General features: G+C 35.5%; 1 protein-coding gene across 5 annotated transcripts in view; it reads right to left on the reverse strand.

Moving 5' to 3' along the window:
• Sf3b1 (splicing factor 3b subunit 1) overlaps positions 1 to 17,180 on the reverse strand; it is a 42,592-nt gene that overhangs the window by 13,851 nt on the left and 11,561 nt on the right. For 2 of the 5 annotated variants that reach the window (XR_007107665.1, XM_047544212.1), the window contains exons 2-9: positions 15,235 to 15,401; positions 13,949 to 14,053; positions 13,505 to 13,619; positions 11,578 to 11,657; positions 9,907 to 10,077; positions 4,128 to 4,365; positions 2,711 to 2,923; positions 2,337 to 2,458 (exon numbers count right to left, since the gene is read on the reverse strand). Coding sequence is in view for 2 of the 5 variants with exons in the window: in XM_047544212.1 (XP_047400168.1) it covers positions 2,337 to 2,458; positions 2,711 to 2,923; positions 4,128 to 4,365; positions 9,907 to 10,077; positions 11,578 to 11,657; positions 13,505 to 13,619; positions 13,949 to 14,053; positions 15,235 to 15,401 (1,211 nt within the window). In the remaining 3 variants the exon portion in view is untranslated. Of the gene's footprint in view, positions 1 to 2,336; positions 2,459 to 2,710; positions 2,924 to 4,127; positions 4,366 to 9,906; positions 10,078 to 11,577; positions 13,286 to 13,504; positions 13,620 to 13,948; positions 14,054 to 15,234; positions 15,402 to 17,180 lie in introns of those variants that run through there. The other 3 variants (XM_047544213.1, XR_007107667.1, XR_007107666.1) reach the window with 3 other exon arrangements.

Below are 17,180 nucleotides of genomic sequence, written 5' to 3' on the forward strand. Positions count from 1 at the left end.
GTTTATTAGCTAGGAAGCTTTTTACTTACTTGAAGAAACAAATTATTATCAGGTGTGGTGGCACACTCTAGTAATCCCAAAGACTTGGGAAGCTAAGGCTTGAGGATCCTAAGTTGCAGCTTGTGCAACTTAATAAGACCATGTCTCAAAATATCAAAAGGGCTAGGGGTATAGCTCAGTGGTAAAACAACCCCTGTGTTCAATCCCCAGTACCACAAAAATAAAAATAACTTCTTTAAAAAATTTTATTTCTTATCTGCTAATTAAAATTAACAGAGTATAAGGAAATGAACAATATGAGGAGGGTTTATAAACTTCTGATCACTTTCAAACACTGATCTAGCTGGACGTGGTGGTACAGCCTGTAATTCCAACAACTCCAGAGGCTGAGGCAGGAGGATTCTAAGTCCAAAGCCAGCCTCAACAACTTAGCAAGACTTTGTCTCAAAATGAAAATTTAAAAAAGGCTGGGGAAGTAGCTCAGAAGGTAAAGTGCCCCTGGGTTCAATCCTCTGTATTCCCCAAAACACAAATTTATCTATATAAACATGTTGATAATGCCAAATTAACAAAAATTCAGAAATTATAAAACCCAAGTCAGTGATTTCCAGAAAAGCTCTATTAGCAAATAACATGTATTTGCATAAATGGAAATAAGGTCATATATAATGTACATAATGTATAAAAATGATTATATAGAATTTAGTAATAAAATGGAACATCATTCACATAAATCCCTTCACTACCAAAACAAATTTTTGTCTAAACTAAAGAAATTAAATGCATGAATACTAAAACCAAAATATTTACCAGAGTCCTGTAAAACATATACCACCTAATTAAATCTTTTGCAGTATTACTAAATTTCTGAAATACGGGCTAAAAAGAAGGATTTATTTTTTTAAAGCTGATACAAAAACGTTTTTTATACAACTTCTGAGGAAGGTCAATAAGCCTAAACAGGTCTTATCCAATAAGACTAAACTACTGTCCAAAAATGTCAATTAGATTTAAGAGCAAATAATGTTTAAGAAAACTGATGCTACCCAATTTTTGCTGTTGGTTAATGTATACAACCACACGCATCACTGACAAACTTTTTTTTTTTTTGGTATAGGGCGCAGAGGTGGGGCGACGTGGGAATTAAACCCAGGGGTACTTAACCACTGAGTCATATCCCAGCTCTTTTTACTTTTTTATTTTGAGACAGTGTCTTGCCAAGATACTTAGGGCCTCACTGAGTTGCTGAGGCTGGCCTTGAACTTGTGATCCTTCTGCCTCAGACTCCTGAGTTGCTGGGATTACAGGTATGTGCTCACCTAGCTCACATATATGGGGCACTGGGTTCCATCCTCAGCACCACATAAAAATAAATAAATATGTTTACTTATAACTAAAAATATTTTTTTAAAAAAATGAAATTTATCCTGTGAGAGGCTTATGAAATCCATGTCAAGTTTTCCAGCATCATTCTACTTTAAGGACTTAAAGATTACTATTGTTAAATATTCATTAATAAGGATTTTATTTCTTAGGAGGATTCACTAAAGACAATTTTCCTCACATCAATATGAAGGATATCAATAACTACAACTACTGAGAAAGTCAAAATTAGGTTGTCTATGCTCACAGCATTATGTGGAGGTTACAAGAAGTTTTAAGGCAGGTATTTATACATACATGAAACAAATAATCTTAATACAAACCTAACAGAGGAAACAAAACAAGCACACATACATACAAACTGCTAAAAAGCAGCAAAAATCATTAGCAGAAAGGTTCCCTAAAGGTAATCAGATGATTTCGATTTCAGTTTTGGTTATGATACTAACTATATAACCACAGACGGTCAGCCTTTAGACCAGCAAATATTCCAGGTGCAAGGGACTTGGAAAAGTTTATAGTTCAAAATAAACTTCAAGTAACTATGGTAAAGAGAATATTCTTTCTTCCCACTGGCAATCTATGAACTGATACATACAAAATTTTGTGAGGCATCAAGTCAAACAACCACAAGCTAATGTGAGTTTAATCCTGGAACTACTGGTAAACGAAAGGAAACTATTTCATGCTGTTAATATATAGGTGTTATCAACATATATTCCATAGAGCCCCAAAGATCTTGAAATTTCCTACTATCAAAAATAAAACTTCACACTACTTCTTTTCATCTATTATTTCTTTGGAACTGAAATGTACTTAGAAATAGCTAAAAAGAATAGAATGCCACTGGTAAATTTGGGGAAGGCCATTGCAAACTGATCAATTTTTTCAACAAATTCTTAAAAGGAAATTCGCATCTCAAATATTATCACGTTCACATTTATTGTTACTACCTTATATCCTTCTGGGAACATAGCATCTAACTCTTCATCAGAGAGCGGGCGATTTCGTTCATCAATTTCTCTCTCCCACCGCCAAGCCTGAAGTTGCTCAGGAGTCATACTCATTATATGACCTACCAAAAAAGGCAAATTTTTTTAGCAATCTATATTTAAAGACTTGGTCATTACATAGGTCCTTGAGATACAAGACAGTTAAGATTAACTCTAACATTTAATTGCCTATGTTACAAACGCAAACCAAAATTAATCTTTATATGCCTTTACTCTGGCTACAAGCTGGCGTTAACAACACACAGAAAACCACAAAGAAAAAAATGACGATATTTCCAAGAGGAAAGATAATTATTTCCAATTAAAGTTTCTACCTGGTGTGGGGGTAGCCATGTTCATAGCTGGTGTGCCAATTGGTGTTTTTCCAGGAGTCAGAACAGGAGTGCTACCACCCATCTGACTAGCTGGTGTTTCATCCCAACGTGACTTTCTTTTACTGGCTCCAGGAGTCGGTGTTTCACCAATTGAATCTCCACCTCGATCTGTTCGAGGAGTCTCAGCCCATCCACTTCCATGCCCAGGAGTATCTTCAAAGAGAAAGAGTCAATAAAACCACAATATTAACCACTGTTAAGACAACATTGCTTATTCTCAAATAGTTAACATCTTCTTTTATGGTTCTGGGGACTGAATCCATGGACTTGTGCTTGTGAGGCAAGCTCTCTGCCAACTGAGCTATATCCCCAGCCCAATAGTTAACATTTTCAATATTAAGTTCAGAAATAGGACATTCCTAAAACAGACACATTTCAAGTTTACAATGTTCTATGTTATACGCTCATTATTTGTGTTTCTTTTCCACTGTGATGACAAAAACTTCCACAATAACCAATGATGAATAGGAAAATAATTTTTTTATCATCCATGATATTACTATACAGAGCAATCTGTTCTTTGCATCTTGAGCCACTTTCTCCATTTCTCTAGAGAGTGGCTGACAACTCTATACTGCTTCTTTCATTCATTACATGTTAAGTGCTTATTTCCCTGTACCTTTACCAATTCTTTAAAAACTTTTAATACGGTAAGTGTACTACTAAATCTTAGTTTTGCCACAGCTATGCTCAAGAAGTCAATGAAAGCTAGCCTCAGATCATTTATACAAAAACAAGAGATTTAGGCAAATTAAGAGACAGAATGTAGTACAGAGGTTATCAGGAACTGGAAAGGGGAGGGGTGTGGGTACAGTGTTTCTTTTTGGGATAAAGAAAAACTCCTAGAAACGAACAATGGTGATAACTGTGTACACTGTGCATCCTACCAATAAATTGTCCACTTAAAAATACTTAAAATGAGCTGAGCATGGTGGTACATGCCTGTAATTCCAGCAAGTCAGGAGGCTGAGATAGAAGGATCACAAGTTTGAGGCCAGCCTCTGCAACTTAGCGAGACCCTGCCTCATAACAAAAAATAAACAAGAGCTGGGATGTAGTTTAGTTCAATTCCCAGTAAAAACAAAAACACACATAAGCATTAAAATGGTAAATTTTATGCCAGGTATATTTAATCACAAGCTTTGACTTTCTTGTAAGAGACTTCCTAAAACAAAATCTAAAACCTCTTCAAGAAGGGGGAAAATTAAGCATTTGATATGTTCAGTTTCTTATTTATCTTCATAACATCTGGTTATTTACACGTCCAGATAGACTAGAGAACAGAATGCAGTCTGACACTACTGCTCAAGTCAACATTTTACCCAAACACACATCCAGACTCCACTAGAAGTACTACCTCTTTCTGTTTTGGGGGTCTCATCCCATCTGTTTTTCCGAGCACTGGAAGTTGCACCTCCATGGCCTGGTGTCGCATGCCCTGGTGTATCGCCTCGTCCAGGAGTAGCAGCTCCCGCAGGTGTATGACTAGGTGTAGGATCCCATATTTTTGAGCCTGGGGTTGCTCCAGGAGTCTCACTTCCTTTTGCACGACCTGGCGTCTCATCCCATCTTAAGGAAGGGGTATGCCCAGGGGTCTTAACAAAGCAAAAGAAATTTATTCACACACCTACATACCCACTGAGAATAACCAATTTCTGTTAAACAAAAAATTTTAAATATTTTAGTTCTAGACTCTATAAACTAAAATGAAAGTAGGTTATCATTCTGCTTAAAAAAAGAGATAACTCACTTTCTTGAAAATAGGTTTATGACCAAAAACAATTTCAAATATTAATTTGAAACAATGAAAAGTCTGACAATTAAAAGACATATTATTGTATCAATCTTAAATATATGACTTTTGAGAAATCACTAAGGTTTCTCCATCTAAATCTGCACTGGAAGACTGTTAGCTCTAATTTCCTCAAAACTTCTCAAACTGGAATTCAAAGACATACATCATTTGGGGGAGAAGGAAACCATGAATTCTAAGAAACACTATTTCAAAAAGTTTTGTTCACTGTGCATGTGTGTTTAATAAGTATTCTGGATCATCTAGATAATTATCTTTAAAACACATTCTGCCACATGCTTTCAATCCTTGAAATTTGTACCAAAAAGATCAGTAGATTTAATACACCATGGTTCCACAGCAGTTTGAATAGAGACTAATAAGTGACGTAAGACACCAGACGGCACATAGTATCAAAAGAACTTCCACCACAAGAGACAATATATTAAATCAGAAGAAGACTTAATGTAAATAAACGAAATTTAGACTTAAGTACTGCTCCATTAAGTATTCAAAAGGATTTGTAAAATACTTTATACATTTGTTTTCAAGTGGGATTCTCTTGTAGACCCAAGAACTCTAGATCTCTATTTGCAAAACTACATATCATAAAAAATTAAGTTTAACTTTATTCATTAAAAAAAAAAAAAAAACTCTATTACTTAAGGTTGGAAAATTCTGTATTAAGTAAGGAAAATAAATTGCTCAACATCTCAATTTTTGGCACTTGTCCCTCCTGCTGAATTAGAAAGGTGGGAAACAAACACTTCCTATTATGTATTCTAATCCCAGTGTCATGATTAGGGTAAAGTTACCTTAAATGAGCAGAATGAAAGAAAACATGGTCTGGGTCTCCATAGCTGTTATAGGAAACACATAAACTCTTTGTCCATTTATAAGCTTACAGTTAAACAGATCCAGCAGAACAAGTTTATCTCAGTTTTTAAAATTAAATACTCAATGTGAACCGTAGTATTAAAGTTAGTAATTAATCATATTCAGCAGAACTGAATTCTCTCATGAACAAATGAAAAAAATTCTCAGGACCAATCTTAAACTAAATTAGAAATTATATATTGTATTTAATATAGTCCAATTTGAGAATGTGAAAATACTGTCAAGTTGTGATCCATTTTTTTCCTGAAATGTAAATAAATCTACAGTAGTTCAGACTACAACAAACAATGAATTAGACAACAATGGTGAAGACAGGTCACAAAAAGTGGGTAGATCCTTAATATATTTAAATATGGAGCCAACAAAATTTGATTCTGGTTAGGATACTTGGTAAGAGTATATGAAAAGTACAGGATGACTCCTAGGTGTTATGGTTTGAGTCAAACCGATGTGGAAGACCTAAAAATCAAGCTAGAGGGGGATGGAAGGGATGAGAGTAGAGAATTGATAATTTTACCTCCAAACAAACTGGTTTTGACTCAAAATAGATTAAAGATCTAGGAATTAGAGCAGCAACTACACGACTCCTAAGAAACATAGGGTCAACACTCCAGCATATAGGTATAGGCAATGACTATGACTTCTAAAACTCAAGAAATAATGCCAAGAATTCATAAATTGGACCGAACCAAATTAAGAAGCTTCTGCACAACAAAGGAAACAATTGGGAATGTAAAGAGAAAACCCACAGAATGGGAGAAAATTTCTGCTAGTAGCTACTCTTCTGACAGGATAGATATCTAGAATATAGAGAGAACTCCAAAACACCAAGAGGGCTGGGGTTAGCTCAGTGGTAGTGTGCTTGTCTAGCATGTGTGAGGCACTGAGTTCAATTCTCAGCACCGCACATAAATAAAATAAATGTCCACTGACAAAAAAAAAAATATTGAAAGAAAAAATTTACACACACACACAAAAAATCAAATACCCCAATTAATAAATGGGCAAATGAATTAAACAGATACTTCTCGAACAAAGAAATGCAAACAGCCAGCAAATATGTGAAAAAATTCAACATCATTAGCAATTTGGGAAATACAAATCAAAACTACACTGAAAGTTCACATCACACCAGTCAGAATGGCAATCATCAATACAAATAATAATGCTGGAAAAGATGAGAAGAAAAACATGCTTGGTGGGACCTTAAATTATTAAAACCACTGTGGAAAACACTAGAGGTTTTCAAAAGACTAGGCATGAAACGACCATTCCAATTCTCAGTATTTACCCTGGAAGAATTAAAGGCATCTTACTACAGTAATACATGCATAACCATGTTTATAGCAATACAATTCATAATAGCCAAACTATGGAACCAGCCTAGGTGTGCATCAATGGATGAATGAATAAAGAGAATGTGGTATACATACAAAATGAAGTTTTATTTAGTCATTAAAAAAAATGAAATTATGTCATTTGCAGGAAAATGGATTGAACTAGAAACCATTGTTAGGCAAAATAAATCAAACCCAGAAAGTCAAGGGTCATGTGTTTTCTCTTATATGTGGAAGCTGGAGAGAAAAAGAAAAGTAAGGTGGAGGGGATCCCATGAAAACCAAAGGGATATCAGAAGAGAAAAAAGATCAAGAGCAGGGAGGCAGGGAGGGAGCAGGGAAGTGCTGGGGAGTGACATTCGTCAAACTGTATTGTTGTCTGTGTGCACATAATGTATAACAGAAAGTGTGGATGTAGCTCAGTGGCACTTGCCTAACGTGTTAGGTGCTGGGTTTAATCCTTAGCATCTCATAAAAAAATAAACAAAATAAGGGCATGCTGTCCATCTACAACTACAAAAAAAATTTTGAATTAAAAAAAGGAATATGTAACAACAAATCCATCATTATGTGCAACTCTAATGCACCAACAAAAAAATTTAACATTAAAATAAAAAAAGTGGGGCCTAAGGGAGTGGTAATGGCTCCTCCCTGTCTTGCTCTGGCTTCCTATAATCACGTGATCTCACTCTCACACATGTGACTGTGCCCCCATAATGCTGTGTGATGGAACCAGGGTTGATGCCATGATACAAGGATTTTCAATCTTCAAATCTGTGAGCTTAAAAAAAAAAAAAAAAAATTCTCTTTTATTTTAAATTGGTTTTAAAATGTCTATTAAACATGCAAGTAAGTACATCCAAGTTAAAACAACTATAAGTCTGAAAAACAGAAGTTGGGGACAAATTCGTAAATTTGCCAGGCGGTAGGTGGAGACAGAAATAAGTTCCTCGGAGTGAACGTACACGTTAAAAGAATTTGAAGGCTAGCCAGGCATGGTGGTACACATCTGTAATCCCAGGGATTGAAGCTGAGGAAGTGGGGTAGGGGCAGGGGTTAGAAAATTAGTGTAGGTAATAACTGGGGAGATGGGGGCTGATTCAGGAGGAAATAAAATGTTAATGCCTTCAGGACACTTCCCCTTCCTCTACCTGTTGCCAAGGTAACCTGACTGTTCCTCCCTACAAGGGGCTGTTAATGAATGCCTCTTAGGCCTCTCCCTTCCTGCCTGGACCCCTGGGTCACTTTCTTCCTTTCCCGCCAAAGATCACTCCACCTTTTGGCCCACTTTATGGGAGGAGGAGAAGTCATGAGAACGAACAATAGAATTCTAAAAAGCATAAAAGGGGCAGGACACTCCCACTTTCTCAGGTACCCAGCTCTGGGCACTCTTCTCTGCGAAGAAGTCTATCTCTGTTCTGTCCTTTGAAAAAAACTTGCTTTCTGCACTTGCCTCAGTGTTTCTTGGGTGTTCAATCTTCACATCTGAGGAAACGGAACTTGGTTCAATTGAATCTCATCACTGGCATCATATTGAGGATCATAAATTCAAACTTAGCCTAAACAACCTGGCAAGACCCTATCTCAAAATAAAAACAAAGAAGAGCTAGGGTGGGTGTAGCTCAGTAGTAAAGTGCCACTGGTTTAAATCTCCAGTACCATAAGGTGGCAGGAGGAGGATTAGAGGGACTGAGCACTAAAGCACTTAAAGTTCAGAGGTTAAGGAAGAGGAGGAGCCAACAAAAAAGACTAAAGAAGAAAAGCCTGTGAAGAGGAAAGAGAGACTAAAGCGCACAGGTTAAGAGAGAAATGGGAAATGGGTATCAAGGAATGCAAAAGGCTACTGACATACTAAGTAACAAAAGATTAATTAGAGAGAATTTTGGATTTAACAACAAGGAAATCAAGTGACCCTGTCAAGATGTTTAGGTGCAATGGTAAAGGGAAAAGACTAGAAACAAGGTAAGCAGACACAGCAAGAATACACAACTCATTCAAAATATTTTGTGGTTAAAGAGATCTGGGAGAGCAGCTAGAAGAGGATTTGAGAATCAAGGGTAAGTTTTCTACAGTTTTTTTTTTGTTTTTTTTTTTTTTTTTAAAGACAATAGTGAAACTTGTTTGCTAGTAACAGTATGGAAGAAACAGTATCGATGGTCAACTTGCATTAATAGTTTGTGAAACAGGAGAGAAGCAGAACTAATGAGAACAGATACAGATAATTTTGGAAAATTTTATGGTGGGGACGAACAGAGGTTTTATCTGTTTCTATTCTGGGGAATAAAAAGGAAGATAAGTCATCAACTAAATCAAACATAAGGAGATATTGTAGGTGGGAAGAGAACAGACTTTGGGCTGATGAAAAAGTTCTGAAAGTTAATCGTGGTGATTGATGGTCGTACAACATTGACAGTAAAATTAATGTCACTAAATTGTATCTTTAAAACAGTTAAAATGCTTCAATCCCTAGTACTGCAAAAAAAAGTATTATTATAATGGCAAAATTCATGTATATTCTACAAAAATATTTTTTAAAGAATCCTGTATGAGTAAATTAATCAAGGGAAGGAACATAGTGGCATTACCTATTTGCCACCTGTGGTCAGAAGTTTAAATTATCCATCCAGAAAATAAGGAAGACTACTATATTGTACCCAACCTCCCCACAATTTAACAAATGCATGTTTATAATATTCCAAAGGAACATTCCTTTACCCCATGACAAGGGATGAACTGTCTCCACCCATCCCCAAATTCATGTTGAAGTTCTAATCCCTGATGAGATTTATCCTTTTGGAAAGTATTTAAGGTTAAATGAGGTCATCAGGGTGGGGTCCTAATCTGACAGGAATAGTGATCTTGTAAGAAAAGACAACAAAGAAAAGGACATGTGAAGATAGAGGGAGAAAGTGATCACCTACAAGTCAAAAAGAAATCCTTCACCAAATACCTACCATGCTGGCACTCTAATCTTTGGACTTGAAAGCCTCCGTAACTGTGAGAAAATAAATTTCTGTTGTTTAAGCTACCCAGTCAATGGTTTCTTGTATACTAGTATACTCCATAAGAGAAAAAATTTTAAATAATAATGAAAAATAAAAAGCAACCACCTCTGCCTGATCCCAACTTGACAGCTTTTTGGGAGTGGCACCAGGAGTTTGATCAGCTGTTTGATCCCAACGGCGTTTTCGTTTTGAGGGAGGCTGGGATGCTGCTGCTCCATTGACGACTTTTAGTTCTCCAGCTTTAGCTTTTTCTGCTAGCTGTTGCCTAATTTCTCTCTGAAAAATATTTGAAAAAGCAGAGAATATTTATCTTTAAAATGCTTTCATGAGGAGTGGAGTTGTGGCCCAGTGATGGAGCCCTTGCCTAGCACATGTGAGGCACTGGGTTTGATCCTTAGTACCACATGAAAATAATAAAGTAAAGGTATTGAGTCCATCTACAATTAAAAATTAAAAAACTAAAAGCTGCTTTCATGAGCCCAGGAAGGTGATGCACTCCTGTAATCCCAGTCAATTCAGGAGGCTGAAGTGGGAGGATCACAAGTTTGAGGCCAGTCTCAGCAACTTACTGAGATTCTACCTCAAAATAAAAAGCGACAGGGATTAAATCAGTGGTAAAGCGCCCCTGGGTTCAATCCCCAGTACCAAAAAAAAAAAACTTTCACTCAATTGCAGAGTGTTTGCATACCATGCATAAAAATGTGGGATCCTAGTACTGCCCCCCCAAAAAAGTTTATTTTTATATCATTAATATAATCATTTCCATTTATTATCCTACTTTATACTTTGTTCACTTTACTTTTTATTTTACTTGGTATTACGATTACTTATTCTCTTTTTTGTATTTCCAGTTTTATACAATATCTTTCTTCCTAAGTAATATACAAGCGAATACAGAATTTTAACATACAACACCCTGCTTTACATATACTTAGTTAAGCAAAATCTTCAGTCAACAATGGAGAACCAGAATGCTTTCACAGAAGAGAAAGGTTTTTGGCTGGGGCTATAGCTCAGTGGCATAGGGCTTGCCTAGCATGTACAAGGTCCTGCCTGGATCTGGTTCCCAGCACTACATAAAATGAAAAATTAGGGTTTTTTAAAACTCATATAAATAGCAATTGACACTATGTAACAAGATAGAAAGATGGTAAAAAGTAAAAACAACAAAATTATATTTTACTTGTATCTGTAATTACATAAACCCTATGCATGATTAGTCATAACAAATATTTAATTGATCCAGATTTTAAAATGGGTTTCCAGTACCCCATTTAAATCACACAATAAAGAAACCTTACACATTCATAATAAAGGTATAGAATTAACTATTAAAACAAAAATGGATGTGGGTTCAATTCCCAACTCTGCAACACACACATCGTTTATTCAAAATTCTCCACCCATATTCAAACTGAATCTTATGGAAAAATTAGGAATTTTTCAAGAATAACATGGCCATCTGGACTTTCCCTAACACAATGGCTTTAAAGGCATACCATTAACCTTCTCTCTCACAGGTACATCCACTCATAGACAGATACACACATTCACAGACATAAGGCCTTGGACAAGAAAAGGACATAGAAATATGAAGTTTAATTTGAGCACTGATAGAACTTGGGGGAAATTTTTTTTCTCAATTTAATTTCCATTAACACTACTAAAAATACTACTTGTATAACAAGTAACAAAACAAGAAATATAAAAGCCTCTCAATCTCAACTTTCTTTACATACATTCACAACCATTAAAATATGGGGCAGGTTCACATACCTCTTCTTTAGTCAAATGCTGTTCTCGCATTACATCCATGTAAGTCCTAGCATTCATTTTAGGATCAGGGGTCTTCCCTCCTGCAGAAAAGAACAGCAACAGGACAAGAGTACAATAAATAAAAAAATAATTAGGTTCAACTGATTTATCTGCCCTGCTCTAATATTATGTTATTCCATAATCATTTAATTTATTTTTTGATAGAAAACTTTAATAATTATACATCTTACTTTTTATTGAGTTTGCTGATCAATTTAACCTGTTTGAACACAAACATATCTACAGCAGTTTAAAACAAATACTTTAATGCATATAAAAACAAAATGACAGCACAGTTTAGTCTTCAGAAGTGATGGGTTCCTGGGTTGCTAATCCGGAATACGTACACTTTCGTGCCTTTGTCTCCATCAGCAGTTCTGACTTCAAGCAGCAGAATAGAAGCCTAGAAAATTATCTCTTTACCATTAGTAACACTTTGGAAAGATATTTATATTCAAAACATTACCTGTTGCAAGCTGTTAAAATCCTGACTACAAATAACTATGACTAGACAAGTTCTTCATAGTGTTCTAAAACATTTGTAGTTTATTTAGAAAATCTGATTTTTAAAAATACACCTATAATCTTATTCTGATGTCACGTTACTAAAAAGGGCTTCGTGTTTTTAAAAAGTTTCCTCAACCCAGAAACATATTTTAATTTTTATTAGAAAGTATAAATTACAACTGGAAACACAACTTAAAATATATTACTTCTACCAGTTTTTAACGATGCACACAGAAGAAAAGTGGTGTACAAAGAGATGTGTTAGTCTCTTGGTTAAAGTTTCAGCATTTGCTTTTCAAACTTTGAAATATATTAAAGAAGCCCAACAGTATACAACAAGATTCACAGAGGCACACTATGCTTCAGAAATGTGATAATTAGCTATACAAGCAGTATAGCATCATAATTTAGGATAAAATAATAAAATTCTAAGACATTTCCTATGCTGAAGATCATGCCCAATTGGCAGTGTCATTCTTTCTGACACTAGTTCTGATAAGACTTCCTTTGGAATACTTTTTCACCATAATCTAGAGAGGATGTGTTGAACTGCACCCTTAAGAATGCAGACAGGACTGGCATATAGCAGTACTGCTGTAGGAAAGAAATTAAGGACAGTTAGTATGGGCCTGTGAATTCTGACATACATGTTTAAATCAATTACAATTATGCAAGTAAAAAAAAAAGAATATCCCTACTAATTCATGCAGGCTGAAAATCTAATTTGTAAACCTGCAGCCAAATCTAATTTTAAGAAACAGGCACCTAATTTTGACTGTGAAACTCAACTCACCTGAGGAAAGCTTCCATCAGGCTCACTATGCCCCTTGTGCTGACTTGCACACTAAAATTAGCAAAACAGACTCCAACTATTAAAAATATCAAAGTCTTTGTATACATACTTTTGTTTTAACTTTAGGTATGCTTAGAGCAAAGTAGGTGCATTTACTAAACTATATTCAGAACAATATGGGGGAGCTCTAGTGTGAGAAACAGTTTCTCAAAACTAACAATCCTAAAACTCTAGAATTTGGAATGAAAACTTTCAATAATATGAAAGTATCTTGAGTAGAAAAACACATTTGTTCAAAGTATAAAAAGAGTACCCAAAACAAAAGTAAAAGAAAAACCTTTAACCCTTTGCGTTTCTATGGCATTGGCTCATTATTTTCTTGTCCTTCTACCTGGAAAGAAAACTTGCATTATAAAGATGAAGAATATGGCATCTGTGACTTCAACCAAATCTACACAAATCTATAATAAGGGGGGATTTTAAAAAAGAAAAGCAAATTCATAAGCATGCCAAAAAAAATCAAAGGGCTAAAGACAACTTAATACAAATAAATTTCTGAATACTTATAGAAAAGTGGGAAAGAATTACCATCTGCAAAAGGATCAAGACGCTCTGGGGAAATTATCATGGTCCGCCTGTGCTTTTTGTATTCATCTTCCCGGTCTGCGATCTTTGGAGGTCGGTGCTCAGCAAATGGGTCATACTAAAAAGAGGCAAATCTCATTTAAAACTCAATTCATTAAATAACCAAACAGAATATCATACATGAAAATTAGAGTATTATAAAACACAAGGTTTAATACATGTCTACTGATGAAAGAAAATATTCTCTATCATTTTATAAATCTTAGTATGGAAAAACAAGGCATAGGGAAATTATGTGTGTTAAGTGTATGTGTGTATGTGTGTGTGTGCGTGTGTATCTCCACATTTCCAGAATTTAATGCAAGTGTACTGACTTCCAAAAAAACTTACATTCACTTTTCTTTAGGTGAATAAACTATGGTTTAAAATAAAAAATAAAAAGGTCACCTGTTCCGTTGACTGTGGTATATCATTAAGCAGAGCCACAGGGGCATGATATCCTGGCTTCTTCTGACCAAGCAAACTTGTAGATGATGAGTAGTCATCGTCATCCTGCAATGAAACCCCCCAAAAAGCATTAAAAATAAATATAATAACTTAAAAATTAGCATGATAAAATTTTAATTTCAAATTTGGCAACTAAAGTGGCTGGGGTTGTGGCTCAGTGGTAGAGTACTTGCCTAGCATGTGTACGGCACTAGGTTCGATTCTCAGCACCATAAAAGTAAATAAAGGTCCTTCAACAACTAAAAAAATATTTTAAAAGAAATCTGACAACTACAAACAGCTTCTTTGATGGTCTGGAGTTGTGGCTCAGTGGTAACGCACTCGCCTAGCAGCGTGAGGCCTTGGGTTCGATCCTCAGCACCCCAAAAAAATAAAATAAAGGTACTGTGTTCACCCATAACAAAAATAAAAAATAACAGCTTATTTGAGAACTTTCCCTATTTCCTTGTTTTGTGGTCACAAAACAAGTAAGAAATAATTTTAAATGTATTTGCTTCCCTAATATATTTAAGCAGTACAATTTTACATACTAGTGTTATTCTCAATTGTAAAAGATGCAACACCAGGTACTTCTCAAGAAGATCTTAACACTTCTTATTTTTTACTTAAAAATGAAAAGGACAACTTTCCCCTTAGTTTCTGGAATATATAGTCATTACTCTCTCTTACCATTAAACTATGAGAACCCAGAATGCTAGTCCACCTTTGGTACTTTTAAATTTCTTTCAAGGAAAAGATGAAAGCTCCAACAACAAAGTAAAACATGACTTCAACTTCATAAAAATAAACAGTTTGAGCATCTAAATACACAAAGTTTGTCTGTTACAAAAATCACACAAAAGAAGGGCTAGAAGGGCTGGAGTTATACCTCAGTGGTAGAGTGCTTGCCTAGCACGTGTGAGGCACTGGCACCACATAAAGATAAATAAAACAAAGGTATTGTTTTCATCTACCACTAAAAACATGTATATTTAAAAAAAAAAAAAAAAAAGGATGGTTAGAAATTTCACCATATCTGTATGTTTGGGATGGTGGGATAAAATATAAGCTACATAAAATATATTTTAAAACATCCTGATAATATTTTTGTAAGAAGGTATCAGTCTCCACAATAATGAAAACAGATTCAAAAGCTTGTAACTAACTATTCATATTTCTTGCTTTCTGTGGGGCGGGGAGGTAATCAAGGAAGGGGAAGCTTGTCTCTTATACAATGTGTAACTTACATCTTCAAGTTCAGTTGCAGCAATAGATGTCACATATCCAGCAAATCTGCTATCACTTCCACCATAAATTTCCTGGTCATAATAACCAGTGGAATCAAGGCCCACTCCTTGAGCTTCATCAAGAGCTGCCTTCTTGCCTTGAATTTCTCGAATCTGTGCTTCAATATCTATAAGAAAAGAAATACAAAACTTGCTTAATTTCATTTTCCGAAGAGGTATCAACAATGCAAAACATTTAAAATAAATGCCACATATAATGGGTAAACAGGATTTTACCAAGTACATACAACAACAGAGTAATGCAAAGAGCTGTTTACTATCTCAATAACTGCAAATTATTCTCACCCTAAGAATGGACTGCCAAAATTATTCATTAATTATTGAATTCAAAACCTTTCTCATTGAAAAATTGGTATTATTCACATTGATTAGGAATCCAGGGGCTGGGAAGATAGCTCAGTTGGTAGAGTGCTTGCCTTGCAAGCACAAGGCCCTGGGTTCGATCCCCAGCACCCAAAAAAAAAAAGAAAAGGAACCCAGAACTACATTCAAGATTTTACTTTTTCTCCTTTTTTCTAAGGGCTGAGGATAGAACCCAGGGCCTCCCACACACTATACAAGTGCTCTACCACTGGGCTACAGCCCCAGTCCTCACTCAGTATTATTTAATTTCAATATTACCAAGGATATAAAAACAATAGGTACTGAGCTGAGTGTAGTGGTATACATATGTAGCTCTAGCTACTAGGGAAACTGAGGGAGAAAGACACTTGAGCCCAGAAATTCACGGTCAACCTGAGCAAGAAAGCAAGACTCTAACAAAGCAGAGTACTTTGGAGAGTTATTCTCAAACTTGAAATACAACAAATTAATTTGCAGATTTTGTTTAAATGTGGCAGAGGCCTGGGTCATACTCAAGTATCTACATTTCTAACAAGCTCCCTCCCCTCATGTAATAATGTCTTGGTCAGCAGGAACTATACTGTGAATAACAGAAGAGACTAAATTCTTTAGCATGGAATGCAGGACTTCTATGGTTTGGTTATCATTTGTCCCCTAAAGATTCATCATGTACTTATAATGGAGGCTTGGTCTCCAATGTGGCAGTGCTGAGGTGATAGAACTTTTAAAAGGTAGGGCCTAAAGATAATTAGGGTAGCACTGCCCTAGAAATTACTGGTCTCACAAAGTAGGTTATTTCTCCAGAGTGGGTTGTTGTAAGAGACTATGGCACCTCCCTCTCTCTTGCTTGTCTTGCCATGCAATCTCTTCCTCCTGAACACAACTCATGATGCCAGGCACCATGTTATGATATAACCACAAGGCCCTCACCAGAGGCTGAACAGATGGGTGTATTCAATCCAGAACCTTTACCTTCTAAAACTATAAGCTAAATAAAGCCTCTTTACTGTTAGAATACCCAACTTCAGGTGTACTGTTATAGAAACACAAAGACAATAGCCCTACATGATTTGGCTGCAATCACCATCTCCTTAGTTTTGTGACTAAAGTTTATTTAATTAAGTTCTAGAATCCAAATGTCTCCCTTCAAATAATGGCTCTCTCTACTAATTAATAATTTACTTCATCTATGAGTATAGTTTTCTACAAAATAAAAAATTTTTAAGGATTAAATGAGATAATGAACACAAATGCTGAGGTATTCAATAAATGAATTAACTCCTGCTATATATGATCCTTTAAAAACTATGTTCTAGCCATAGGTCTGATATTTAGAAGATACACATCTGGGACAGAGGGTGTAGCTCAGGGCTAGAACACTTGCCTAGCATAAGCAAGGCCCTGGATTTGATCCCCAGCACCACAAAATAAAAAACTCAAAAACAAAAAACACAGCTAGTGAATGAAGCATCAATTTTTCTCAACTGCTTTCCAAACTCCCACCAATTTTTATTTATTCATTTATTTCAGTGCTGGGAATCAAA

Source organism: Sciurus carolinensis, chromosome 3, assembly GCF_902686445.1.
Source record: "Sciurus carolinensis chromosome 3, mSciCar1.2, whole genome shotgun sequence".
NCBI lineage: Eukaryota > Metazoa > Chordata > Mammalia > Rodentia > Sciuridae > Sciurus > Sciurus carolinensis.